The sequence below is a fragment of the Tursiops truncatus genome, chromosome 14 (genome assembly GCF_011762595.2).
Source record: "Tursiops truncatus isolate mTurTru1 chromosome 14, mTurTru1.mat.Y, whole genome shotgun sequence".
Classification (NCBI taxonomy): domain Eukaryota; kingdom Metazoa; phylum Chordata; class Mammalia; order Artiodactyla; family Delphinidae; genus Tursiops; species Tursiops truncatus.
Window position 1 is genome coordinate 50,926,652 of NC_047047.1, and position 23,228 is coordinate 50,949,879.

General features: G+C 43.5%; 1 protein-coding gene across 1 annotated transcript in view; it reads right to left on the bottom strand.

Moving 5' to 3' along the window:
- RHOQ (ras homolog family member Q) overlaps positions 1 to 23,228 on the bottom strand; it is a 38,593-nt gene that overhangs the window by 6,680 nt on the left and 8,685 nt on the right. The window contains exon 3 of the mRNA XM_033838592.2: positions 228 to 392. Coding sequence (XP_033694483.1) covers positions 228 to 392 — 165 coding nt within the window. The remainder of the gene's footprint in view (positions 1 to 227; positions 393 to 23,228) is intronic.

A 23,228-nucleotide genomic window follows, 5' to 3' on the forward strand; every position in this document is an offset into this window, starting at 1 on the left:
TATCAAAAAAGGATTACAAAAGAACCTAATCTTTAAAACCAACTAATAAAGTAATTGCTTTCTTTGACACTACTTTTTCCAAAAATGTGACAGAATTTATTATAACAACGGAGATTCAACATATTATTATCTCATCTGCGAAACCTTAGGGCCATTTGTCTGAGAGCAACACCACAAGGCAGGCCACAGAGGTTATTCTTAAATGGGTAAAATCAAAGCAGACGTACCTGAGTTCCTATTAATAAAAAGGGTACATTTGGTGCGTATTCCTTAAGTTCTGGTACCCACTCCTCTTTCACATTTTGAAATGAGGCTGGATTTACCACAGAGAAGCAGATAAGGAAGACATCAGTCATTGGATAAGATAAAGGCCTCAGACGATCATAGTCTTCCTAAGGGAGAAAGAAAAACCTCATTATTTCCATTTCTAGAGTTTACTAACAAATATGTACATTAGATTAGATGGTCAAAGGAGCAAAGTCAGGACTAGTCCACAAATGGAATGTATGACATACTACCAAAAAACAACATAATTCCATTTGTCTTTGCTATTCTATTCTAATTGGAAGCTCTGAACACCACTGGGGTAAAATATGACAGTATCATTAACGTCTACAATGAAACTCTGAGAAAATACATTGTGATGACGAGAGCTGTCACTGGAAGCATTTTTAACTGAAAAGTTTGCATACAGAATTGATTGTAGCTAGATGTTTAAGTATAGTCATTTATAATAATATTATCTGAATGTTCACTATGTTATTAAACATACGATCCATATGCTCTCTCATGTATTACTTATTTAATCCTTGTAACAACTATATGACATAAGAACCATTATCTCTATGTTGCATTTGTCTAAACTGAGGCAACAGAAATTAACTAACTTGTGTAAGGAAGTATATAGCAAGTAAAGGAGATGGGATTCAAACTCCGGCAGTTTTACTTCAGAACCTATGCCTTAACCACTATACATCTTCACTGAGACCTTAAATCTTTGCTTTCCCTGTTTATATAGTTTTCTTAATTGTGTATGTGTGTGTGTGTGTGTGTGTGTGTGTGTGTGTGCATATGCATGTTTGTGTAAAAATTTAAAGATAGAAACATACTGAGTAAATTCACGAAATCCCCCTTCCTCTCCAATTTCCATTCCTTTCCTGAAATGTAGATTTTTCGTATGTATCTTTCCAGTTATTTTCTGTGCATGTATATGCCTACAACTGTACATATTTAAACATCTGTACACAGATGAAAACCGTGCAACCCATGTTGTTCTGCACCTTTCAGTATGTCTTGGACATGGTTCCAGACCGGAATATGTTAGACTGCTATATTATTTTTTTTTTAATTGAAGTATAGTTGATTTACAATGTTGTGTTAGTTTCAGGTGTACAGCAAAGTGATTCAATTATATATATATGTATGTGTGTGTACATATATATATATATATATATGTACACACACATGATATCTATTCTTTTTCAGGTTCTTTTCCCTTATAGGTTATTATAAAATATGCCTTCCATATTTAAACTGCTGCTTCACATTTTATAGAAGGGCTGTTTTAGCATCTCTCCATCACAAAAGGCAGTGAAGATCCTGTTTCATTTAGATTATTTCCTATGACACAAAATTCTACTTGCTTACATTTTTGTGAGTGAACATTCAGGATTCCATTTTTGTCAGGGCTAGCCTCTCATCTGGTTTCAAGGAAAGTTTATTTTTGGCCTAAGCCACCACCCCTCTTAAATGACCTGCTTCACTACTAGAACTGCATGAATGTGGAATTAAAGGCATATTAAAAACATCTTCCACTCAGAGTTTCAGGTAGTATTTCTCTCATGGGACAATTTTCCTTTCATGTCATCTTCTGACGTTTTTCTTACTACAATGTTACACTCAAACTCATATTATCTCAAACTCCTGACTTTGGAGCTAACCCTCCTGTTTTTCTGTGATGCTTTTGAAGGGCACACCTGCAGTTTGGAGCCAAGGGCACTGAAAGATTTCTCAAGTGTTGGCTCAGGACAAGATGGGAAATGCCATCCCCAATCTTCTTTAGCATTTATTTTTAAAAGTGGAGGCCTCTAATTGGATTCGAATAAAGCAGTGCTCTGGTGTTAAGAAATGATTAATGAAGAGATCACGCAAAATGGGTATGAAACATGCTGGCACCCCAGTCAGTTACAAAAGGACTATTATCAAAAGTATAACATGTTTAAAAAATCAGTTTGAGTGTTAAATAGTACAATTTGGTGAATTAAGTATACTTCTTGTACTCTACCTCCTATTTCAAACTGCATGTCGAGAAGAAGAATTAAAGGGACAGTATTTGATCTTAGCATTCCCCCTGGCAGCTACCTAGCAGTTTGTTCCTGAGCAGACTTGCACACGGCACGCTCAGGGAACGGGGGGCTCTTGCTACACATCTCTCCTCATCCATATTTCGAGATCCAGTTTTCACAGAATTAGAAATGAGGATACTATCTCATAGGATTATGAGGAATAAATGAGATATGGCAACTAAAGCACTCAGCAGAGTGCCAAGCACATAAAAGAACTCTTGCAACTCTTTAACATCAATTCTTCACCCCACGGGAAACTGGTTCTCCTATTCTCTGCCAATCCACGCAGGGTCCCATCAGTGGCACATGAGCCCTGGCTCTGCAGCGTTCTCTCTCCAACCACAGGGAAGAAACTCCTTTAGTGAGAAATAAAATTTTCTACTCTGGCATCAAAACACACAAATCAAACTGAGGTCTCTTGAGGACAGTATAATTTTCAGATTAATAAAAGAGGATGATATATTATTACTGTACTAATTAGTCATTTGGGGGATTCAAGAGCCTGAAGACTATTTAAAATGTAATAAAAAAAAGAATTACACATTTTTTAAGAAAATCAAATTAGATTTTTTTAATGAAAATTTTACCTCATCAGGGAAATAGAAAGGGCACTCTTTCTCTGGGAGGGTATTACAAGAAATAAAAAGCAAGTGAATGCAAAGTTCTCTAGAAATGCTTAATATTCAAATATTCATCCAAACATTTTATAGAAGATAAGTCTATCGTACAGATTCCTTTCATAACCACAGTGCATACTGATTTTCCTCGAGAGACATGTGGGCACAAAGGAATGGAACTAGACTAATCATTTCTAGATTTGTTCAACTGTAGATTTTTGTTGGAATAGTTAAAATGTGAAGAATTGGGGTTAAAAAAAAAAAGACAAGTGTGTTTAGAACTCCTTGGCAAGAAACGTTACTTCTTAAATCTGAACCATCTAAAATGAACTCCTTCTGCCTGTAATCTCCAGCTAAATAATTGGCAGTGATTATCAGAATGAGACCTTGCTGCTTCCATCCAGCCTGAGTAATTAGAAGTCTAATAATAGATAGCAAATTAAAAAAATAAATGATCCCCTGTGCGTACTGTACCCTGCATCATATACAACTGTTTATATCTACTGTGCAATATCTTGAGTGAACTTAATGTGAAATTTTAGATTTGGGGATAAATAAATTGAGGCATGCAATTCTTTCCTCCCCAGCTATATATTTAAAATTTGACAACACAAAGAAAGTTAAATGCGGAACTGCCCTTTCTTTTAAAAGAATTCCTCAAAGCCAATTCTCTAGTGTCCTCCTAATTAAGAAATCAATTACATTTTAGTCCAAAAAATTTTTTTTAAAGGTAGATATCTAAACATTTCAGCCTGGTAACCGAAATGTTCTCAAGTGTATTAAAGACAACGGGCTTACATCAAAAACAATGGTGAATTTGGTCAACAGGATTGTTGAACTGCTTAGTAAAAGCTTTAGCTTCTTATCAATTGGCTAAGTACCAGCGGGATCCAGTTTTTTACAATGTATTCTGGTAGCTTAGTGATTAGGCTCTCCATTCTCATCACGAGTGCCTGATCTGTGAGGATGACAAGCTTCACCCTTCAACAATATCACACGCTGACAATCTGACAAGAGTCCACAGACAATAAGAGACCAACGAAATGTGCTCTGAGAGGAAACAAAACACCTTCAGGTGCAACAGAGAACTGTGGCACATGGCCATCAGTCAGGAGACCCTTTTTATGCCCAGCTCAGTCAGTAGCCCAGAAGCGTGCCCATTTCTGTACCACCTTTGTTCCCTTGGCGTGGACCTGGGCGCTCCCTCCCACTTTAGTGACCTGTTTAAAATACATGTTTTTGTACCACAATGTTCATTGCAGCTCTATTTACAATAGCCAAGACATGGAAGCAACCTAAGTGTCCATCGACAGATGAATGGATAAAGAAGATGTGGCACATATATACAATGGAATATTACTCAGCCGTAAAAAGAAACAAAATTGAGCTATTTGTATTGAGATGGATGGACCTAGAGTCTGTCATACAGAGTGAAGTAAGTCAGAAAGAGAAAAACAAATACCGTATGCTAACACATATATACGGAATCTAAAAAAAAAAAATGGTCGTGAAGAACCTAAGGGCAAGATGGGAATAAAGACGCAGAGACGCAGACCTACTAGAGAATGGACTTGAGGAAACGGGGAGGGGGAAGGATAAGCTGGGACAAAGTGAGAGAGTGGTAGTGTATATATGGACATATATACACTACCAAATGTAAAATAGATAGCTAGTGGGAAGCAGTCGCATAGCACAGGGAGATCAGCTCGGTGCTCTGTGACCACCTAGAGGGGTGGGATAGGGAGGGTGGGAGGGAGGGAGACGCAAGAGGGAAGAGATATGGGGATATATGTGTATGTATAACTGATTCACTCTGTTGTAAAGCAGAAACTAACACGCCATTGTAAAGCAATTATACTCCAATAAAAATTTTAAAAAAAATACATGTTTTTAGAATGTGTACACCTATTTAAAATACTTATCCAAAATATGTACTTTAAGCAAAATCACTCAAGTTGGGTGGTATAGGCCTTGCCATGCTTTTTGTGGTATTCTATCACACAGCTGGTCACTGAAAATCAATTAGCAAAGATGTTTTGAGATCATACCGCATGGAAGATGTTCTAAGGACACGTACACACAAATAAAAAAATATAATCGTCCCCTCGTCCCCTTTGGAGCTTATAGTTTAGTTGGGAATTCAAGACATGTACATAGAAAAAGGCAGTAGATACAACAATGGGAGAGTGTAAATTGGAGCAGGTGAATATATAAATGCTTAATCAAAGAAACATTAATAAGCACCTACTGAGACAGGTTGGGGCCTGGGAACCTTTGCTACAGTGTTGCAATGCTTGTGCCTGAATAAACCTCTCCTGGAGCAACAAGATACAAAGAAACTATATGAGACTAAAAATAACTGTGTGCATCGCAGTTGGGGCAAATTCTGGACCCAAAAGAGATCAATACAAAGAGACCAAAAAACCCAACTGCCACTTTTGAAGAGCCTGGAGCAAAAACAGAGTGTCAGAAGGAAAAGCAGGGTACTGTGTATGCCCCCTGCACACACCACCACCTAAGCCGCCCCTCCAGCCCAACCCCTGGACACACCCCTACCCTCACCCCATGTAAGGAACAAGCTCGCCCCTGCTCAGCGAGTGAGCAAGCAAGGAAACCTGTTGTTTGTTCTCCCTCCCTCCCCGCTGCTGCAGCAGGGGCCCCAGTAAAGCCTTGCCTGAATCTCTTGTCTGGCCTCTAGTCAATTTCTATTGACTGGGGAAGGCCAAGAACCCTGGTTGGTATCACTGCTATGTGCCCAGAATGTGCATCCATCAGGGAAATGAAGGAAGGCCAAGGTTTAGATCCTTTCTGACTCGTAAAACAATTTAAACATCTGCAAAGCTCTCGTAAGATACCTGTATGTTAAAAATACGGCAACGAACACGAATGAGCAATAATACCCATGGTGTGCCCGTGCACCTCACTAGAACTTTGTAGACCTCAAAGTCACAGCCTAGAACAGAAGAAGAAACTGTGGTGCTGATGAGAGAACATGCTTAAAGTTGGCACTGAGGAGGGAGAATTGATAAGTTGGAAGAGACAAAAACATTTATAACGGTTTCTGCTCATAGGGAGTTCACGGCAAGGGAGACAAATGTATGCAGACATTGTATTACAAGTCAGAATGTGGTGAAAACCAAGGGTAGTAATTAGGGGACTCTAAAAAAAGACTTTTAGAAGAGGTGGCATTTGGGTTGGGTCTTACAGAACGGAGAGGATTGGAACATATATGACCTACTAGCATGTGGCCTTGGCAAGTCACTTATTTCTTAGAGCCTTTGTTTATCAGTCTGTAAAATGGGAGATGATCAACAAGTGCTTTGAAGACTATAAGTGCTATAAGAATATATTACGCCTCCGAATAATCCAGGACGTTACTTTGATTCAGAAAACAGTCATTAGCAAAACTTGTAAGAATTTTTCCTCTGTAACAACCTAGAAAAAGTGGGACCACAACTGAATAATTCTTTAACAGACAAGCCCCAGACTTCTAAAGTCTAAAACAGCTTCTGACTACTTGCAGATATATAAAATGTAAGGCAACTAAGTAAGAATGTCCCTGACAACTGGTGGCTTGTGGTAAATGAAGGAGTAGTAATCTCCATCTGAAACATCTGTTTCTGGTGAGAAGCCTAAAATAGGCATCAGGCATGGCTCTTGAATCACTCTACCCCCTAAAAGGTGCTATACTAAAGCGAAGAGGGCACATGGACTGAAGCTACCTTCTGAAGATGAAGTGTTTTCTCAGAAATCTTATCAATTATCAACATTTCTTTAATAATTCTTGGTAACAGTAGTCTATGAAACCTCATTTTTTTATGTTGTCCTTTTGTCACTTTCAAGTTCATTTTGTATTTAACTTTGTGAAATATCACCTTTCACCCCCTTAAAAATAACTTTTCCAAGGAAGCTGGGTTGAGTTCTTTTGTGGAATATTTTGGTAAGTTTGGTTCAAAATGCATCGATGATGAGTTTATTGAATTTACCTACCACTCTCCTGCTACAGGTGGACTAAAGAAAATTTGGGGAGGAGAATTTTTTTTAAGTGCTGGAAATTCCTAAGAGATCATTGTTTTTCAAAAACTTTAAAAATATTTGACTTTTTTTCCTTCCTTTTTTTCTTTCCTTCCTTCCTTCCTTTCCTTTTTTAAAAATCCCTGTTCAGTTGTGAGATGGTATTTACTTATCGTGAGCCTGATTAGCTCTTGGTAAAAGAATTCTTGAAACTGAAGGTTCAGCTTCTAACTTTAAGCAACTGTCATCTTCATATATTTTGATTAGAATAAGTCAGTCTCCCAGTTAATTTATTAATTATTTAGCAGCTAGTGGACCAGATCTTTGGCTTCTTTTCCATTATTATCTTCCTTTTGGCTGCCTGACTTATTATAACTCCTGTTTAGGTTAGCTGGAGGAAAAAAAAGAGAGAGAAAGGTTGAAATGTGCGGTAGCAGAAAGACGACCAGCTGGAGAACTGGTTCTGCCATTATCTAACCGTGTCTCGTGAACCTGCACTTCCTCATCTCTAAAAGGAGAGGACTGAACTAGATCGCCACGTCACATGGTTAAAAACGCTCAAACTAACACTTTTTACCCTTGTGAGCAGCCCTAGTAACAGATTTAATGTGGGTGGAGGTTTAAACTACTGCATAAAAATTGAGTTTTAGGATACTGTTTTATCTAAGCTGACCCCCCAAGGCAGAGGATCAACACTCAACTAAATATGGCCCTTCGGCAAGCTTCATTTCCCCATCTGTGAGGGGAGAATAAATATAGCATACACATGTTAAGATAAATGAGAGAAGCTGGTCAAGTGTTTTGAGCTCTTCAACAGACAAGCCTGACTTTCCAAAAAAAGACAAACCACAGCTTCAGAGACAGTGCAATTTCTTTTGTGCTTGGTGAGATGACTTCCTTCATTGTAAAGGATTTAAGAGCTGCAATTCTACATTGTCTGGAGCTATAATTGCAAGTCTCTTTCACTAAAACAGAGGTCAGCTGGCCTAAGGCATGCAGAAGGAAGGTCAATGTCAGGCCACACTTCTGTGCAGCGTACTCCTTTCCTAACTTTTTTTGGTACAAATTTCATGTTGATGGAATAGTCATGCATTCTTTCATTTCAACAAATATAAACCCACTAGGTGCTGAACACTGTGTACTCCAGTGAGAAACAGACGTGGACCCTGCCCTCGTGGAATTCACAGTACAACAGAGGAGAGGCAAGTGCCTCCCCACTGGGGCAGGACTACTCTAGGTCCAGGGGACACTGTGGAAGTGCGGGAGGTATTTTTGATCGTCAACATGAATGGGGGAACTCTACCAGCATTTAGGGGTGTGAGCCAGGGTGCTACCTGACCTGTGTAGTGAAAAACAGTCCTGGGTCCTGCATGATTGATGAGTGTACCTCTAGGCACTGAATGACTATGAAAAAACTTTTAATAATGACCTGAATCTAGGATCTATCTCTGTTGCATATTAGTAGAAAGGTAGATTTACTTGATGTTGTTCAAACATTACAGGAGTTGCTTACCAATGCAGGAAATTGCACACCACTGGCAATGTTGCTCTTAGTACCCTAATTGTCACTAAAACACAAACCCGTTAGTCAACTTTTAGAGCTATTGCATTCATGGTTGTTCACCTGACTACTTCATTATGATTTCTGAGTACTCAGCCCTGGGAACTTAGGAATTTAATACTGAAATAATTTTTTTTTTTTTTTTTTTTTTGCGGTACGCGGGCCTCTCACTGTTGTGGCCTCTCCCATTGCGGAGCACAGGCTCCGGATGCGCAGGCTCAGCGGCCATGGCTCACGGGCCCAGCCGCTCCGCGGCATGTGGGATCTTCCCGGACCAGGGCGCGAACCCGTGTCCCCTGCTTCGGCAGGAGGACTCTCAACCACTGCGCCACCAGGGAAGCCCTGAAATAAATATGTTGATTATGAATTACTTTCCTTTTATTTTTCCTTCCTATTACTGCCAGGATGTTATACTGATTTAAAATTATATATACAGAAAGGTTATATTAGCTATAGACTTCATTTGAAGATAAGTATAGGAGAAACATAAAAATTGTTATCAAAGGGGGGATGGATCTAATATACTAGAGGCACTGAGTCAGGTATTTAACAAATTGGGACAAAAATGATTATAAATGCGAACTGGGATAGGTGCTGTGAAGGAAAACAGCCAGGAGACAGAGAATAACCAGGATGAGCAGCTTCAGTCTGGGTGGTCTGGAAAGACCTCTCGGAGGGAGCAACGTCTATCTAAGATGTGAGGGATGCTTTGAGAAGCCAGATATAGGACACTAGGGGCAAAAGGCCCAAGGCAGAAAAGCCCTGACAGATGCCTCCAGGGAGCCTTCTGGAATAATCCAGGGTTCAGCTTGTGCAGCTGGATGGATAATGTCTTTTACAGGGATGAGGAAGACTGAAGGTGGAGAAACACATTAGGGAGAAAACTCAAGAGGCCAATTTTGGGCATGTTAAGCTCAAGATGTTGACAGTGGGAAACGAGTATCTGGAAGAGCTCTCTGCCTCTGAGTTCCAGACCCAGCTCTAGATGCCTCCTTTTGGCTGAACCAGAATTATCTCAGATTCAACATTTCTAAACTAAAGTCATTTCTTCCCCCTCAAATCTGCAAATCCTGTTGAGTTCACCATCTCACGAAAAGACATCACCACTCCATCAGGATCAAACCATAACCCTGGGGGTCCTCAGTATCAACCCCAAACACAAAGTCGGTCAACCACTTGCCCAGCCAGTCTGTTCTTCCCTCTCCACACTCCTCACCTGGGCAGCTCCTACTCATCTTTCAAGCTTTGGTCTAAAAATCTCTTGGTCCAACAAACCTTCTCCAAACCCCCAATTCAGATCAAGGTCCCTCTCTCTGTAACACCTTCTCCTGTCATCCCATTTCTCACATTGTAATACAACTACCTCTTTTCTTATCTGTATCCTCCACAGGACTCCGTGAGGGCAGAGGACTACTCTTCAAAGTCTGGTTTATAGTAGCTGCTTATTAAATTCTTGCTGAATGAATGAGGGTAGCGTGTGGGACACGAAGTCAGAAGAACAAACTGCAGCCAGATCACGGTGGCCTGCACCTCCTTTATCGGCTGCAGAGCTGGAGATGATGCATAGAGCCTCTGAATCCTCCACTAACAGGTGAATTTCCCAGGTTGCAGTTACCGCTTTCAGCCAAGATTCCAACTGCCTCCTAAGATCAGGGCCCTTTCTCGGTCCAACCCACCTTCCTGAATGATAAGGTGAGCTCTAAGGCGCAGGGCCTCAGACGGAGTAATTCTTCCAGCATTTTAGTTCCTGCTACTGTTTTTCACCACCACGTTTTTGCCATTGTCTTGACATTTGTTTTATCTAGGATGGAGGATATCATTGACTGTCTACCCGGCATCCTTCTCCTACTTGTTCTTTCTTTCCAAAACTGATTTAGGTCAAGACCCACCACTCCTCTATTCAGACACATGCCCCTGGGAACCCTGACCCCATATCTAGCTTAAAGAATTCTTGGTTGGATTTAAGCCAATCATGGAGTTTCATTCCCTATCCCCCGGCCAAAGTCACTGGTTCCTAGGTGGGCACATGATCCAAGTAGTCCAATCAGAATGAAGTGGTCCCTGGATTATCCAAGGGGCTCACTCTCTGCCCCCGGCCAAAGCACAGGCATACCTCATTTTATTGCGCTTCAGTTCATTGCACTTTGCAGGTTGCATTTTTTACAAATTGAAGGTATGTCGCAACCCTGCAGTGAGCAAGTCTATCAGTGCCATTTTTCCAACAGCATTTGCTCACCTCATGTCTATGTGTCACACTTTGGTAGTTCTCGCAATATTTCAGGCCTTTTTAAAAAATCATTATTATATTTGTTATGGTGATCTATGATCAGCGATCTTTTTTTTTAAAGACTTTTTTTTTTGATGTGGACCATTTTTAAAGTCTTTATTGAATTTGTTACAATATTGTTTCTGTTTTCTGTTTCGGTTTTTTGGCTGTGAGGCATGTGGGATCCTAGCTCCCCCACCAGGGATTGAACCCACACCCGCTGCATTGGAAGGTGAAGTCTTAACCACTGGACTGCCAGGGAAGTCCCTGATCAGTGATCTTTGACGTTACTACTATGAACTCGCTGAAGGCTCAGGTGATGGTTAGCATTTTTAAGCAATAGTTTTTAATTAAGGTATGCACTTTTTCTTTAGACATGATGCTTTTGCACACTTAATAGACTACTGTATAAACATAACTTTCACATGCACTAGGAAAGCAAAAAATTCATCTGCTCACTTTATTGCGATATTCACTTTATTGCATGGTCTGAACTTGCAGTACCTCTGAGGTGTGCCTGATATTGGTTCCTGGGTGAGCACAAGATCTAAGTAGTGGAATCAGCATGAAGTAGTCCCTAGATGACTGAAGGCAGCTCTTTCCTCACCCCTTCTTCTCCTTCTGCTGCTCCTCCTCTCTGTCTCCCTCTCTCTCCCTCCACCCCTCACTCAGTAGGGAAGGATTTGCTACTCACCGGCCCCATCTCTGCAGCTCATGGAGACTATTCAGGGATCCCCACTACATTGGCTGGTGCTGTGGTCCCTGTATCACAGGGGAGCGGATGCTGCCCAGGGCCAGCTATTTGGAGGCAGGCATATATAAGTACCAGGCCTGACACTTCCAGGGGAACAGCCCTCTTACCCTTTTTTTTTTTTCTTTTGCGGTATGCGGGCCTCTCACTGTTGTGGCCTCTCCCGTTGCGGAGCACAGGCTCCGGACGCGCAGGCTCAGCGGCCATGGCTCACGGGCCCAGCTGCTCCGTGGCATGTGGGATCTTCCCGGACCGGGGCACGAACCCGTGTCCCCTGCTTCGGCAGGCGGACTCTCAACCACTGCGCCACCAGGGAAGCCCCCTCTTACCTTTTTAATGCTTGAGCTACAGAGGACTGTTGGGCACTGTGGATTCAGGTCACCTGGGCTGCCCATGTGGTGAGGGCACCAACATAGAACTAGGAGTTACAGATGGGCCAAATGCAGAGGAAACACCATTTTCCTCCACTGTGGACTAACACCTACCTTCTTCGCCTCTGAGGCTGAGGAAGAGGCTTACGATGACTGATAGGTGCAGGCAGATAGATAGAACAGGCAGTCAAGCGGCGAGAGAAGCCTCAGGAACTACGCTCTGATTAAGCCTGAAATGCTGGTTTTCTCCATGCCCACCCGAGACAGCCACACTGCATGGAGGAGTTTACCATGACTAGCAAACCCATTTGGAATCTGAGGTCTTAGACCACACTCCTTGGCCAAAGACATGGGACAGGCAGACGAGGGAGGGAGGCTTCTGGGCAGGTAGGCAAAATCAGGATGACCTAATGCGGTTCACAAATACATTTGCACAGAACAGACCCTTTAGAAAGTATACACAATTTCTGTTGGGGTGATGAAAATGTTCTGGAACTCGACAGAGGTGGAGGTTATGCAACATTGTGAAGGTACTAAATGCCACTGAACTGTACACTTAAAAATGATTAATTTTATGTTGTGTGAATTTCACCTTAATTTAAGGAAAATACACATAGGTCCACAAGTATGCAAAGTTGGGTCCTCACGGGCCTACACACATGCGTGCGCGTGCACACACACACACACACACACACACACACACACACACAGATTTCTTTGAAATTCAGAGAGATGCCTGCACGTGGCAGAAATACCCTTTCCCTGCAGGGAGTCCCTGGCAGAAATACCCAAGCCATCCACTCCTCAGGACCTGCATTCATCACCGTGACATGCTTCCACGTTGTGGAGCACAGCTTACCCTCCTTCAGGCATGTCTCATAACCCCTACTCTGCCTCTTCTGCATCACCCACTTCATCTTCTCCCCTCCAGCTCTGGCCTTCTTGTGCTACAGGAGGCTCCCAGCAGAGCTCTCTTCCAGGCTTATTAACGAGTCACCGCATTGTGTTACTCTAGCCTTATTTTGCTTCACAGCACAGAGCGCCTTGCTCCTGCTTTCACACTAGCCCTACTATCCCACCAAACCCTCACCATCAGCCTATGAGATAGGGCAGCTCCCACTTTACTGATGAGGAAACTGAGGCTCAGAGAAACTCGTCCAACCTGTCCAAAGTTACAGGACAGTTGGGCAGAAATGAGGCAGGAAGGCAGCAGTTCTCCAATCAACTAGTTTAGGACCCTCCTGGCCCCTTTGTTCTAAGCAAGCAGTAGGTCACAGGTTTTAGACACAGACCTTTTAAATCTTTGAATCATAGTTTTATGTGGCTCCAGGCAAGTTACTTACCGTTTCCATTTCCTTCATCCATAAAATGGACTAAACTGCTGGAAGATTAACTGAGCTAGCGTGGAGCCTGTGTGGCGGCTGCGAGTTTATCACCACGCCCAGTAGTATTCCTTAAGCTCTTCAGTTTCGGCAGATTTGGCAGAGGGGAATCAATCGGTGGAAAAGGAGGATTGAGGGTAAAAGCGACTTTGTGAAGAACACACTGAGAAATGTGGCTGCTTACTAAGTGCATATGTTTACGTGGCAGGCAAGAACTGAAGTCAGGAATTTTATTAAAACAACTGAAGAGAGCTAAACTAATATACCCCAAATGTATTTTTTTAAAACAACGGTAAACGAGACCTGAAAACTGAAAAAGAATCATGATGCACGTGGACTCTGATGGCCACCCAGCCCTTGCCGCCAGGCCCTCTCTGCCCTGTGCTGCAAACAGCACGGGCAGTTTTCAGCTGCTGCCTGTAAAAGGTTCACTGGACCCACGTTTGTACGAGTATCCTCGTGCTCCCAGAAGCTCAGCCAATCCAGGAGCTGGACTTCCCACCACAGAGAAGCTGGCTAGGAAGATGTGACATTGACCAAAACAAACTGAGAGCCCGTGAAACAAAATCAAAAAGCAACACTATGGGCAGACGAGGAAACAACAAAGCTTTGCAAGAAAAACCCCGGTCATTCCAGGGGTTTCAAATGTCCATTCTCTTCTGCGTATCCTCATAAAACCCTTGGAGGCAGTGTTGGGACAGCAGCTGTCACCCCCCCTCTGGGGTGGAGGGCAGCAGCTGAGGCCAGGGTGAAGTCGGTGAAGTGCAGGCGAAACTGTGGCTGCAGCAGTTGGGCGGGTCAGGGTGGAGGTGGAGGCAGTTTTCAACTATAGCAGGTGTGGACCGTAGAGCCCGGTCAAGCTGCACGGGAACCTGCGAGTTTCCAGCTCTCAGCCCGGCCCGGCGTAACCCACTAAGCTGAGTCCTTTCCAAGCCCACACATCAACCCCTTTAGGGAGTCTGCTGCTTCCTGGAGAATCAAACAGCACACATCTCCCTTCAGAGAGCCACTAGCTTAGTTAAGCAACCTAGTAAGACCCTGGCAGCAGGGGAAGTCACTAATTGAACGACTTACAGATCAGGAGCCTGCGGGCCTGGCCTGAGGTCCAGTGCTGCTCTCATGGGCTGCGCGTGTAACTCATACTAGTAACTTTAGTGTGCCTGTTTTCTCATCCATTAAAACAAAGGCAGGGGGAGGGGTGGATAATATCACCTACCTCAGAGGTTGTTGTTATGATTAAATGGGACAAACAAGTCCAGAGGCCTCTGATGTAGGCACGAGGTTAATGACAAGAGACACATACGCTAAGTGCCACAGGAATTCACAGGAGTGAGTATGTCCACCACCTGAGGACTAGAAAAGGCTGCATGGAATACCTGTTCTACCCATGTCCTGTCCCCACCCCAAACCCACACACTCATGCCACCTCCTCACCTAGGAAGACAGTCCCGACCCTCCCCCACCCCCATCCCCAGAGCTGGAAGTGCCCCTTCCTGCCTCCTAATGTCAGTATCTGGAGGTGTAGTTAATAAATATAGGGAACTATAGTAGGACACCCTAATAATTTGACATATGGCTACATGTTGAGAATTAAATTCATGAAAATGAAACCATAATCGTCATTAGTCATCTGCGATATGGGTCATTACTAAGAGATGACCGAGATTCTTGAAAACACCCGAATCTAATCAAGGTGATTAAAATGTAACTAAAGGAAGCTGTAACCTAATAGAGTATGTTTTGGCCTGTCTGAAAAATGTTGACTTAAAAGTTATTGTCTATAGAGACTCTAAATAGAGTCTAGCAAAGGAGAAATTGCCTAATTAGAATATATGTGTCCATTTAGCTTTGCCCAACGGTAAGACGCTAAACGTGGGGGACAAACAGATGCTGAACACTAGAAAGCCGAGCTCCCGTGGGGGAGGGGCAGTTGCCATGTGGTTCCAGGATCCAGATGAAATTCACATCTCCTCTAAGACCTTTCGCTCCAAAGCCTGAATCCCAAGAAAGCTTCTAATGAATTCATTTTCCTGGGTACCTTATGCTAAGGAAAGGTACACTGGATAACAGGCACTGAAAAGGTATCTATCACTATAGCTTTGATCTTCATATTTATGTTTTCTAACTATTAAAACAAATTGGAGAAGAATTCAGTTAAATGCTAGCCAGTTGAACACATGAATCTATCTTTGATCTTTCCAAAATCCTCTGACATGTACAGTAATTTAAAAAAAAGGCATAAAGCCACAGGAAAAGCAAACAGGGAAGGAGACAACAGCCACACAATTTTAGAAGCTAGAAAACCAAAGAACAAGTAGGAACTGATTTAGCAGACCCTGGGAGCCAGATCCTGGGCCAGCAATGAGGAGAAGTTAAGAAGCACCCGGTTCCGTACAACAGAACCCCCTAAAGGTGTGGGAGCTGGAGCACTGTGTTCTGAAAGTGGGTTGAAGGTGGAGCCACAAACAAGAGGGCAGATTGACAGTCTGCTTATGAAGCAGTTAAACCCCAGATCTGTTCTCTATCATGATACTCTCCCCAGCCCTGATGAAAGGCAGAGGATATTTATTCCCCGGAAAGGGAAGAACAGAGGGTTCCCTGGGTGGGAGGACACGGGGCCCAGTTGAACATACTGAACACACAAGGCCAGGGTACACTGAAAATTGAGATACTTACCCTGCGTCCTCCCCTCACCTCCCAGAACAGTGGCAGCCCAGCAGGAAGCACTCAGGCAGTAGAGTGGAAGGTTCTTTTCTGGGGAATATGAACAGTGCAAGAGGAAGGACCAGGTTCCCCAATGAAAAGACCCAGATGAATCACCCTACAGTAGTGGTTCTCAAATGGGGGTAGAAGGAGCACAGGCTGACGCTGCCCCAAGGGAACATCTGGCAGTGTCTGGGACATTCCTGATCATCATGATTGGGGTAGGGAAGACAATACGGATGCTACTAAACATCCTACAGTTCACAGGACAGCATTCACAACAAACCGTCCAGCCCGAAATATCAACAGTGCTGAGGCTGAGAAACCCAGACGTTCAGTAAGGGCCAGAGTCATCCAGCCCCACGTATACACAGAGTTTCCCATTCTCCAATGCCACTCTCGTAAATATGAGTAGACACCTGAGGAACTGCCACAAAAGGCAGAGATCAAAACGACAGACTACGCAGGGAGACAAAAATTTCAAAAAGCTATCATTAATACCCTCAGAGAAATTAGAGAAGATATTCAAACCAAAAGCAAGCCAAACCAAACTTAGAAGATGATAAAGAAAAAAAAAAAGGAACATCCAAAGAACAGGAAAAGGTTCTTGAAAATTAAAAATAGAATCACATTAAAAAAAAAATAGAAGGGGCAGATGATAAAATTGAGGAGCTCTCCCAAAAATAGAGCAAAAAGACACAGAGAAGGCACAATTAGAGGACCACCCCCAAAACCTCTAATATCTAAATACTGGAAGTTCTAGTGAAACAGAAGAGATTAATTGGAAGTGAAGAAATCAAAGAAATAAACCAAGAAAATTTCTCAGAACTGAAGGACACGAGGCCCTAGGATGAAATAGCCCACAATAGCCAGCTACACCCTACCCTGAAGACCATGAGTGTGAAATTCCAGACAGGAAAAACAGGTTCCTAAAAACGAATCCAGAGTAAGATTGGCATCAGACTTTTTAACAGCATAAATTGAAGCTGGAAGATGATGGAACAATGCCTTCAAAGCTCTGAAGCAAAAATGATTTCTAATCTATTTTCAAAATGTCAAGCAGGTATGAAGGAAATAAAAACATTTTCAAACATACCAGGTATCAAAAAATTTGCCTACAATGCACCTTTTCTCAGGAAACTAATAAAATATATACTCTACCAAAATGAGGAAATAAACTATGAAGACATGAAAAATAAAAATTGGCATCTAATACAAGACATAGAGCCAAAGGGAATCCCAGTAATGATGAAGGAAAATCCTAGGATGACAGCTGTGCAGTAGGCTCGAGGCAACTAGCCCAAACTGAAGCAGATCAGTAGGCTCATGACGAATGTCTCCAAGAAGAAATTGACAGAATACTTGATATGCTGGAATGTATGGAAAGGTGAGTTTAGAATGAAATAGACAGGTGGTGAAAACTAAGCAAGGGAAGAAGATAATTAGTAACTCCAGGGAAACAAAAAGCGGCACAAAGAGGGAAAAGTAATTATAGTACACTACATGGTTCAGCTATGCTAACACAGTGATAAAAATATAACCACTGATCAATAATCAAATGGAAATTACAATATAGCTACTGGGGATAGGTAGATGGGAAGTGGAAGACATATTCAAAAGACAGCTAAAGCCTCATCATTCATGGTGTGAAGGCAACAGAGGATTTCTTTTGCCAACATAAACAGCTAAGAACTGAAAGCGGTTGCCTTGGGGGAGTGGAAAAGGACTTCTCTGTAGGAAAGTGGAGAGGGATCTTTTGTTTCTCCGTAACAGGATCTTATAGAACTGCTGACTCTTTAAACCATCCGCATATATAACTTCAATAAAGTGACTTTTTTTAAAATTGGAGAAAAACAGAATAAAGTATAAAGAAGTAAATTTCTACAAGTATTCAATATCACTACCTAGAGCCAACTGCCTTAACATTTTGACAATTTTATACCAATCTTTTTCTTACACATTATACATATGCAGATTTTTCAAAGTTGTAATAATGCCAAATATAGTTTTGATTCCTGTGTTTTCACACTTAACACACCACTAGCCTTTTCATATATCTTTAAATATTTGTTGAAAGCAGTTCTTAATGGCTGTGATCATTCTAAAATATATCATGCTATCATTTAACAAATCCTTTTTTACTATGCATTGTGTTCATAATTTATCACTATTATAAATATGGCTGTGAAGAATATCATTTTATGTAAATCTTTGTGTACACTGAATGTTTCCTTGGCATAAATTCATAGAAATGGATCACTGAAAATTTAAGTGTCTTTGCCAAATTAACCTCCAAATGGATCGTGTCAGTTTTTACTGAACGGTACATACAGCATCCACTTCCCTGACTCCTGAATATCAATTTTTCCCATGTTGTTCAATTTGATACGTGAAAAAAAAAGTTTTTATTTGCATATTGTGTGTTCAACTGGCTGTCTGCTTTTCTTCCTTGTGAGCTACTGGTTTATGGCTTGAGTCCATTTTTCCACCAAGACCACATGATAAATAATCCTTCCACAACCTTGTTTATATCCAGATCTCTATGAGTTAACACAGATCAGACCGGTGGACCTGATGATATGTGAGCGCCTCAACAAAATCAAGTCTCTGGGTCTTGATGGCCCCACTGAGGCCCTGGCTCTCTGGGAGGCTCCAGGCAAGCAGCCTAGCAGTCAGGCACCCTTATGACACTCCTCACACTTTACCTTTTCTTGGTACGTCCCATATTCTGTTTGCATTTTGGTCATCTGTATACATCTTCTCTTCCCAATGGACTCTAAGCTCCTACAGCGAAAGAACCCTATCTGATGGATCTCCGTGTTCCTCACCTCACCTGTATTTAACAGATACTCACATATCTGATGAATAAAGACATAAGGGTGTAGATGGGGGTGGGGAAGATTATGAACAGAGGCAACAGGAGAACTGGAACACTGAAAGCGTAGAGGGACTAGCCCTAGCCCTACCAGAGCTGGGGTGAAGACAGCACCAGAAGTACATGACCAGTGGTTTCCAGGGTTCGGGCAGAATGTCCATGTAATGAAGACTGGCGAAAAGGAATAAAAAGGACAGACAAGGATTATTCAGCCACAAAAAAGAAATGAAGTACTGGTATATTCTACAACATGGATGAACCTTGAAAATATGATGCTAAGTGAAAGAAACCAGACACAAAGGTCACATATTGTATGATTCCATTTATATGAAATGTCCAGAATGGGCAAATCCACAGGGTCAAAAAGTAGATTAGTGGGCTTCCCTGGTGGCGCAGTGGTTGAGAGTCCACCTGCCGATGCGTGGGACATGGGTTCGTGCCCCAGTCCGGGAGGATCCCACATGCCGTGGAGTGGCTGGGCCTGTGAGCCATGGCCACTGAGCCTGCGCGTCCGGAGCCTGTGCTCCGCAACGGGAGAGGCCACAGCAGTGAGAGGCCCGCGTACCCCAAAAAAAAAAAAAAAAAAAGAGTAGATTAGTGGTTGCTAAGAGCTGGGGAAAGGGGAGAATGGAGAGTCACTGATTATAGGTACAGGGTTTCTTTGGGGGTGATGAGAATGTTCTGGAATTAAACAGTGGTGATGCTCGCACAACTTTGTGAATATATAAAACCCACTGAATATGAATAATATCTCAACTTTTAAAAAGGAAAGAGGAGTAAACAAGCAGTCTGGCTCACGAGGAACTTCTGAGGAATTGCTTTGTTTGTAACACCAGCTTGCCTAGACTCTGATGCTTCCACACTGCCTGGCCCAGCAGCAGGATGTCAGGGCTCCCCCTGCTTGTAACAGAGGGACACATGACACAAAACACACTGAAGGAATCCTACAGATCCAAACTTGGAGAACAGCACACATCCTGGCCAATCTTTTATCCAAAAAGACCTGGCAGCCTTTCTGCTAATGGACTCCCTGAGTTAAGAACTGAGTTCTACTGTGCCTCAGCAGGCAACGCATTACACCGACCACCTATAACCCGATTTAAAAAACCTTCAACAATGTCAAGACAGAATAGAATTCCCTTTAAAATGAGCTGACGAGAAAACCGATACGGAGGTGATGTAAAGTCATGGGAGATGTTCTTTTCATGATCATCTTTCTAACAGACTCTCCTATATCCAGCACACACCTGGCTGCGAGTTGTGCTAAGCGCTACGTGCCACATGCAGACCCCCTCTGAGGGCTTACAATCTGGGTGCTGATAAAGAACTACACAAGAATAAAACAGAATGCTAGACTGTAGCCTATAGATGATTTTCTCAGCTGAAATTCAAAGACGGGGTTCAACCCTAAGAGGGCTGGAGTCTCAGGGGAGGAGTTCACGGGGTGCCTCCTCCTCAGAAGGACTTCTCACTTTCTGCAGGCTGGATGAAGACCAGAAGCTCCCTGCTGCTAGACAAGGCCCCTGTCTGAAGAAAGCAGGGACCCTCTCACCTCTATCCCATCCCCCATACCTGCAGAGCCAGGGAGGCCACAAGGAACACCTTAATTGTGAACCCTGAACCAGCTCGCTGGGTGGGACGGCCCTTTGAAAATTATGCTGGGGTAAGTGGAATTTTTTTCTATTCTTTTTGGTTGTTTATTATTATTATTTTTTAACATCTTTAATGGAGTATAATTGCTTTACAATGGTGTGTTAGTTTCTGCTTTATAACAAAGTGAATCAGCTATACATATAAACATGTTCCCATATCTCCTCCCTCTTGCGTCTCCCTCCCTCCCACCCTCCCTATCCACCCCTCTAGGTGGTCACAAAGCACCGAGCTGATCTCCCTGTGCCATGCGGCTGCTTCCCACTAGCTATCTATTTTACATTTGGTAGTGTATATATGCCCATGCCACTCTCTCACTTTGTCACAGCTTACCCTGACCCCTCCCCATATCCTCAAGTCCATTCTCTAGCAGGTCTGTGTCTTTATTCCCGTCTTGCCCCTAGGTACTTCATGACTTTTTTTTTTCCTTAGATTCCATATATATGTGTTAGCATACGGTATTTGTTTTTCTCTTTCTGACTTACTTCACTCTGTAAGACAGACTCTAGGTCCATCCACCTCACTACAAATAACTCAACTCAGCCATAAAAAGAAACGAAATTGGTAAGTGGAATTTTAATTGAGCTGGACAATCAGAATTAAATTCTTTCTCTCAGTGGCAGCTCTTAAAGGGGGGCATACTCTGAGCCAACTCATTTATAATCCCAACCGTTAGGCCATTTGAAAGAAGATGGCTTTTCTACACTGGAACAAGTTTTGAAAAAAGGAAAAAAAAAAGAGAGAGCAGTAAAAAAAGAAGGAAGGAAGGAAGGAAGGGAGAGGGGAAGGGAGGGAGGGAGGGAGGGAGGGAGGAAGGAAGGAAGGAAGGAAGGAAGGAGGAAAGGGGGAATTTAAAAGTGGAGGGAAGGCAGGGGAATGGAGGAGGAGGACACTTGCGCAGAAAGCCATGGTCAGCCAGAAAAGTAATTACTGCCGAGAAGGGTGTCAGTAACAGCCCTTCCTCCAACTGTCCCAGTGGGGAGTTTTAATACAAAAGGACATCATTGCCCATCTGTTGCTTTGGAACTAATTTAGCACAAACCAAACCAGCATTGTCCTCAGGGGCAGGCCTGTCACCTCCCAGAGTGCTAACCTCAGCTACGGTGAACAGAGCAGGTCTTGCGTCTCAAGTCTGTCTGGATGCTTAATGTACGGGGGAGGACATGGCTTGGCACTTGGGCCTCATCAAGGAATACCCCTGGAGCCTACTGTGTGCATGGCCTTGGGCCAGACAGCACACCAGTGGAGCCAAGGGCAGCTTAAGAAGTTCTGCTTCCGTTTTCTCCTGATCATGCCTTGGCCCCATCTCCACCAGGCAGGCGAGGAAGGCGGCACCAGTGGCTGAATGATTCAGTTCATTCCAACAAATATGGAGCAACCCAACCATGCATAAAGAACTAGAGATGAGGGTGTGTGGAGGCGTGTTTGGATAGGCAGGGGTTAAAAGATGAATAAGGATTAAAAGATGGATAAGTTATGTACCTGCACTCTGGAGACAGTGTATAAGTAGAGCATGGAGGGAGAGGGAGAGGGGGAGGGGGGGGAGAGGGGGAGGGAGAGGGAGAGGGGAGGGAGAGGGAGAGGGAGAGGGAGAGGGAGAGGGAGAGGGGAGGGAGAGGGAGAGGGAGAGGGAGGGAGAGACAGAGGGGGAGAGAGGGAGAGGGAGGGAGAGGGAGAGGGAGAGGGGGAGGGGGAGGGGGAGGGGGAGGGGGAGAGAGGGGGAGAGGGGGGAGAGGGGGAGAGAGGGGGAGAGAGGGGGGAGAGGGGGAGAGAGAGAGAGAGAGAGAGAGGGAGAGAGTGTGTGTGTGTGTGTACTGGGGGAGGGGAGGAGGGGAGGTGGCGTGCTAAGACAAGGTATATTAAGTTCACATTTACTAACTTGGTGGCTCTGACATTTCGGCCAGTATCAGAATCACCTGGAGGGCTTGTCATACCAGAGTTGTCCCAGATTTTCTGATTCCAGAGGTCTGGGGTGAAGCCTAAGAGTCTGGATTTCTAACACATTCCCAGAAGATGCATGTTGGTTTGAGGACCACATCTGAGAACCAGTGCAGTAATTCAAACCCTCACTGAGCATCTAGTACATGTAAGAATCCAATCTGAGCACTTTCTCCACCTGAAATCGACCTGGAGAACCCCAGGCTGCTGTGCCCATTCTCATCTCCTGGGAAGGACAGAACCCAGCCTCCTCTGTGCCCCCGATGAACAGGCACCCTCTCCCTTCCCCACTCTGCTGAACCGTGAGCTCCTGGGGGCAGGGCCTGGGCCCGATCTGTCTCATAAGTCCCACCCCTTGCACAGGTACTGGCCCAGATTTGGTGCTCAAGGAATGTTTGCTGACTGACTGAATGAGTGTTTTCATCTAGTCCTGGCAGTCACAGCAGCGGGACGCAGCCCAGGCTGTGGGACGTGGGATGTGGGAGCCCATGCGGAGGTGGTGTCAACAGGACGCTCAGGAAGGCAGGCAAAATGAGGAGTGGGTGGCAGAGGAAGTCTTTGGGTGCATATTCAGGGCACATCCCCATGGAAGAGGGACAAACAGGTTGAAAATGGCAGCTTTACCTAAATAAGGAAACTCCTACCGGGAGAAAAGAAAAGCCTGGGGCAGCCCCTATGGGATGGAAAAGACATCTGCCTGGCAGCCCCCGCACAGCAAGTTCATGTCAAGTCAGGGCTGCCAGGCGGAGCAGGGG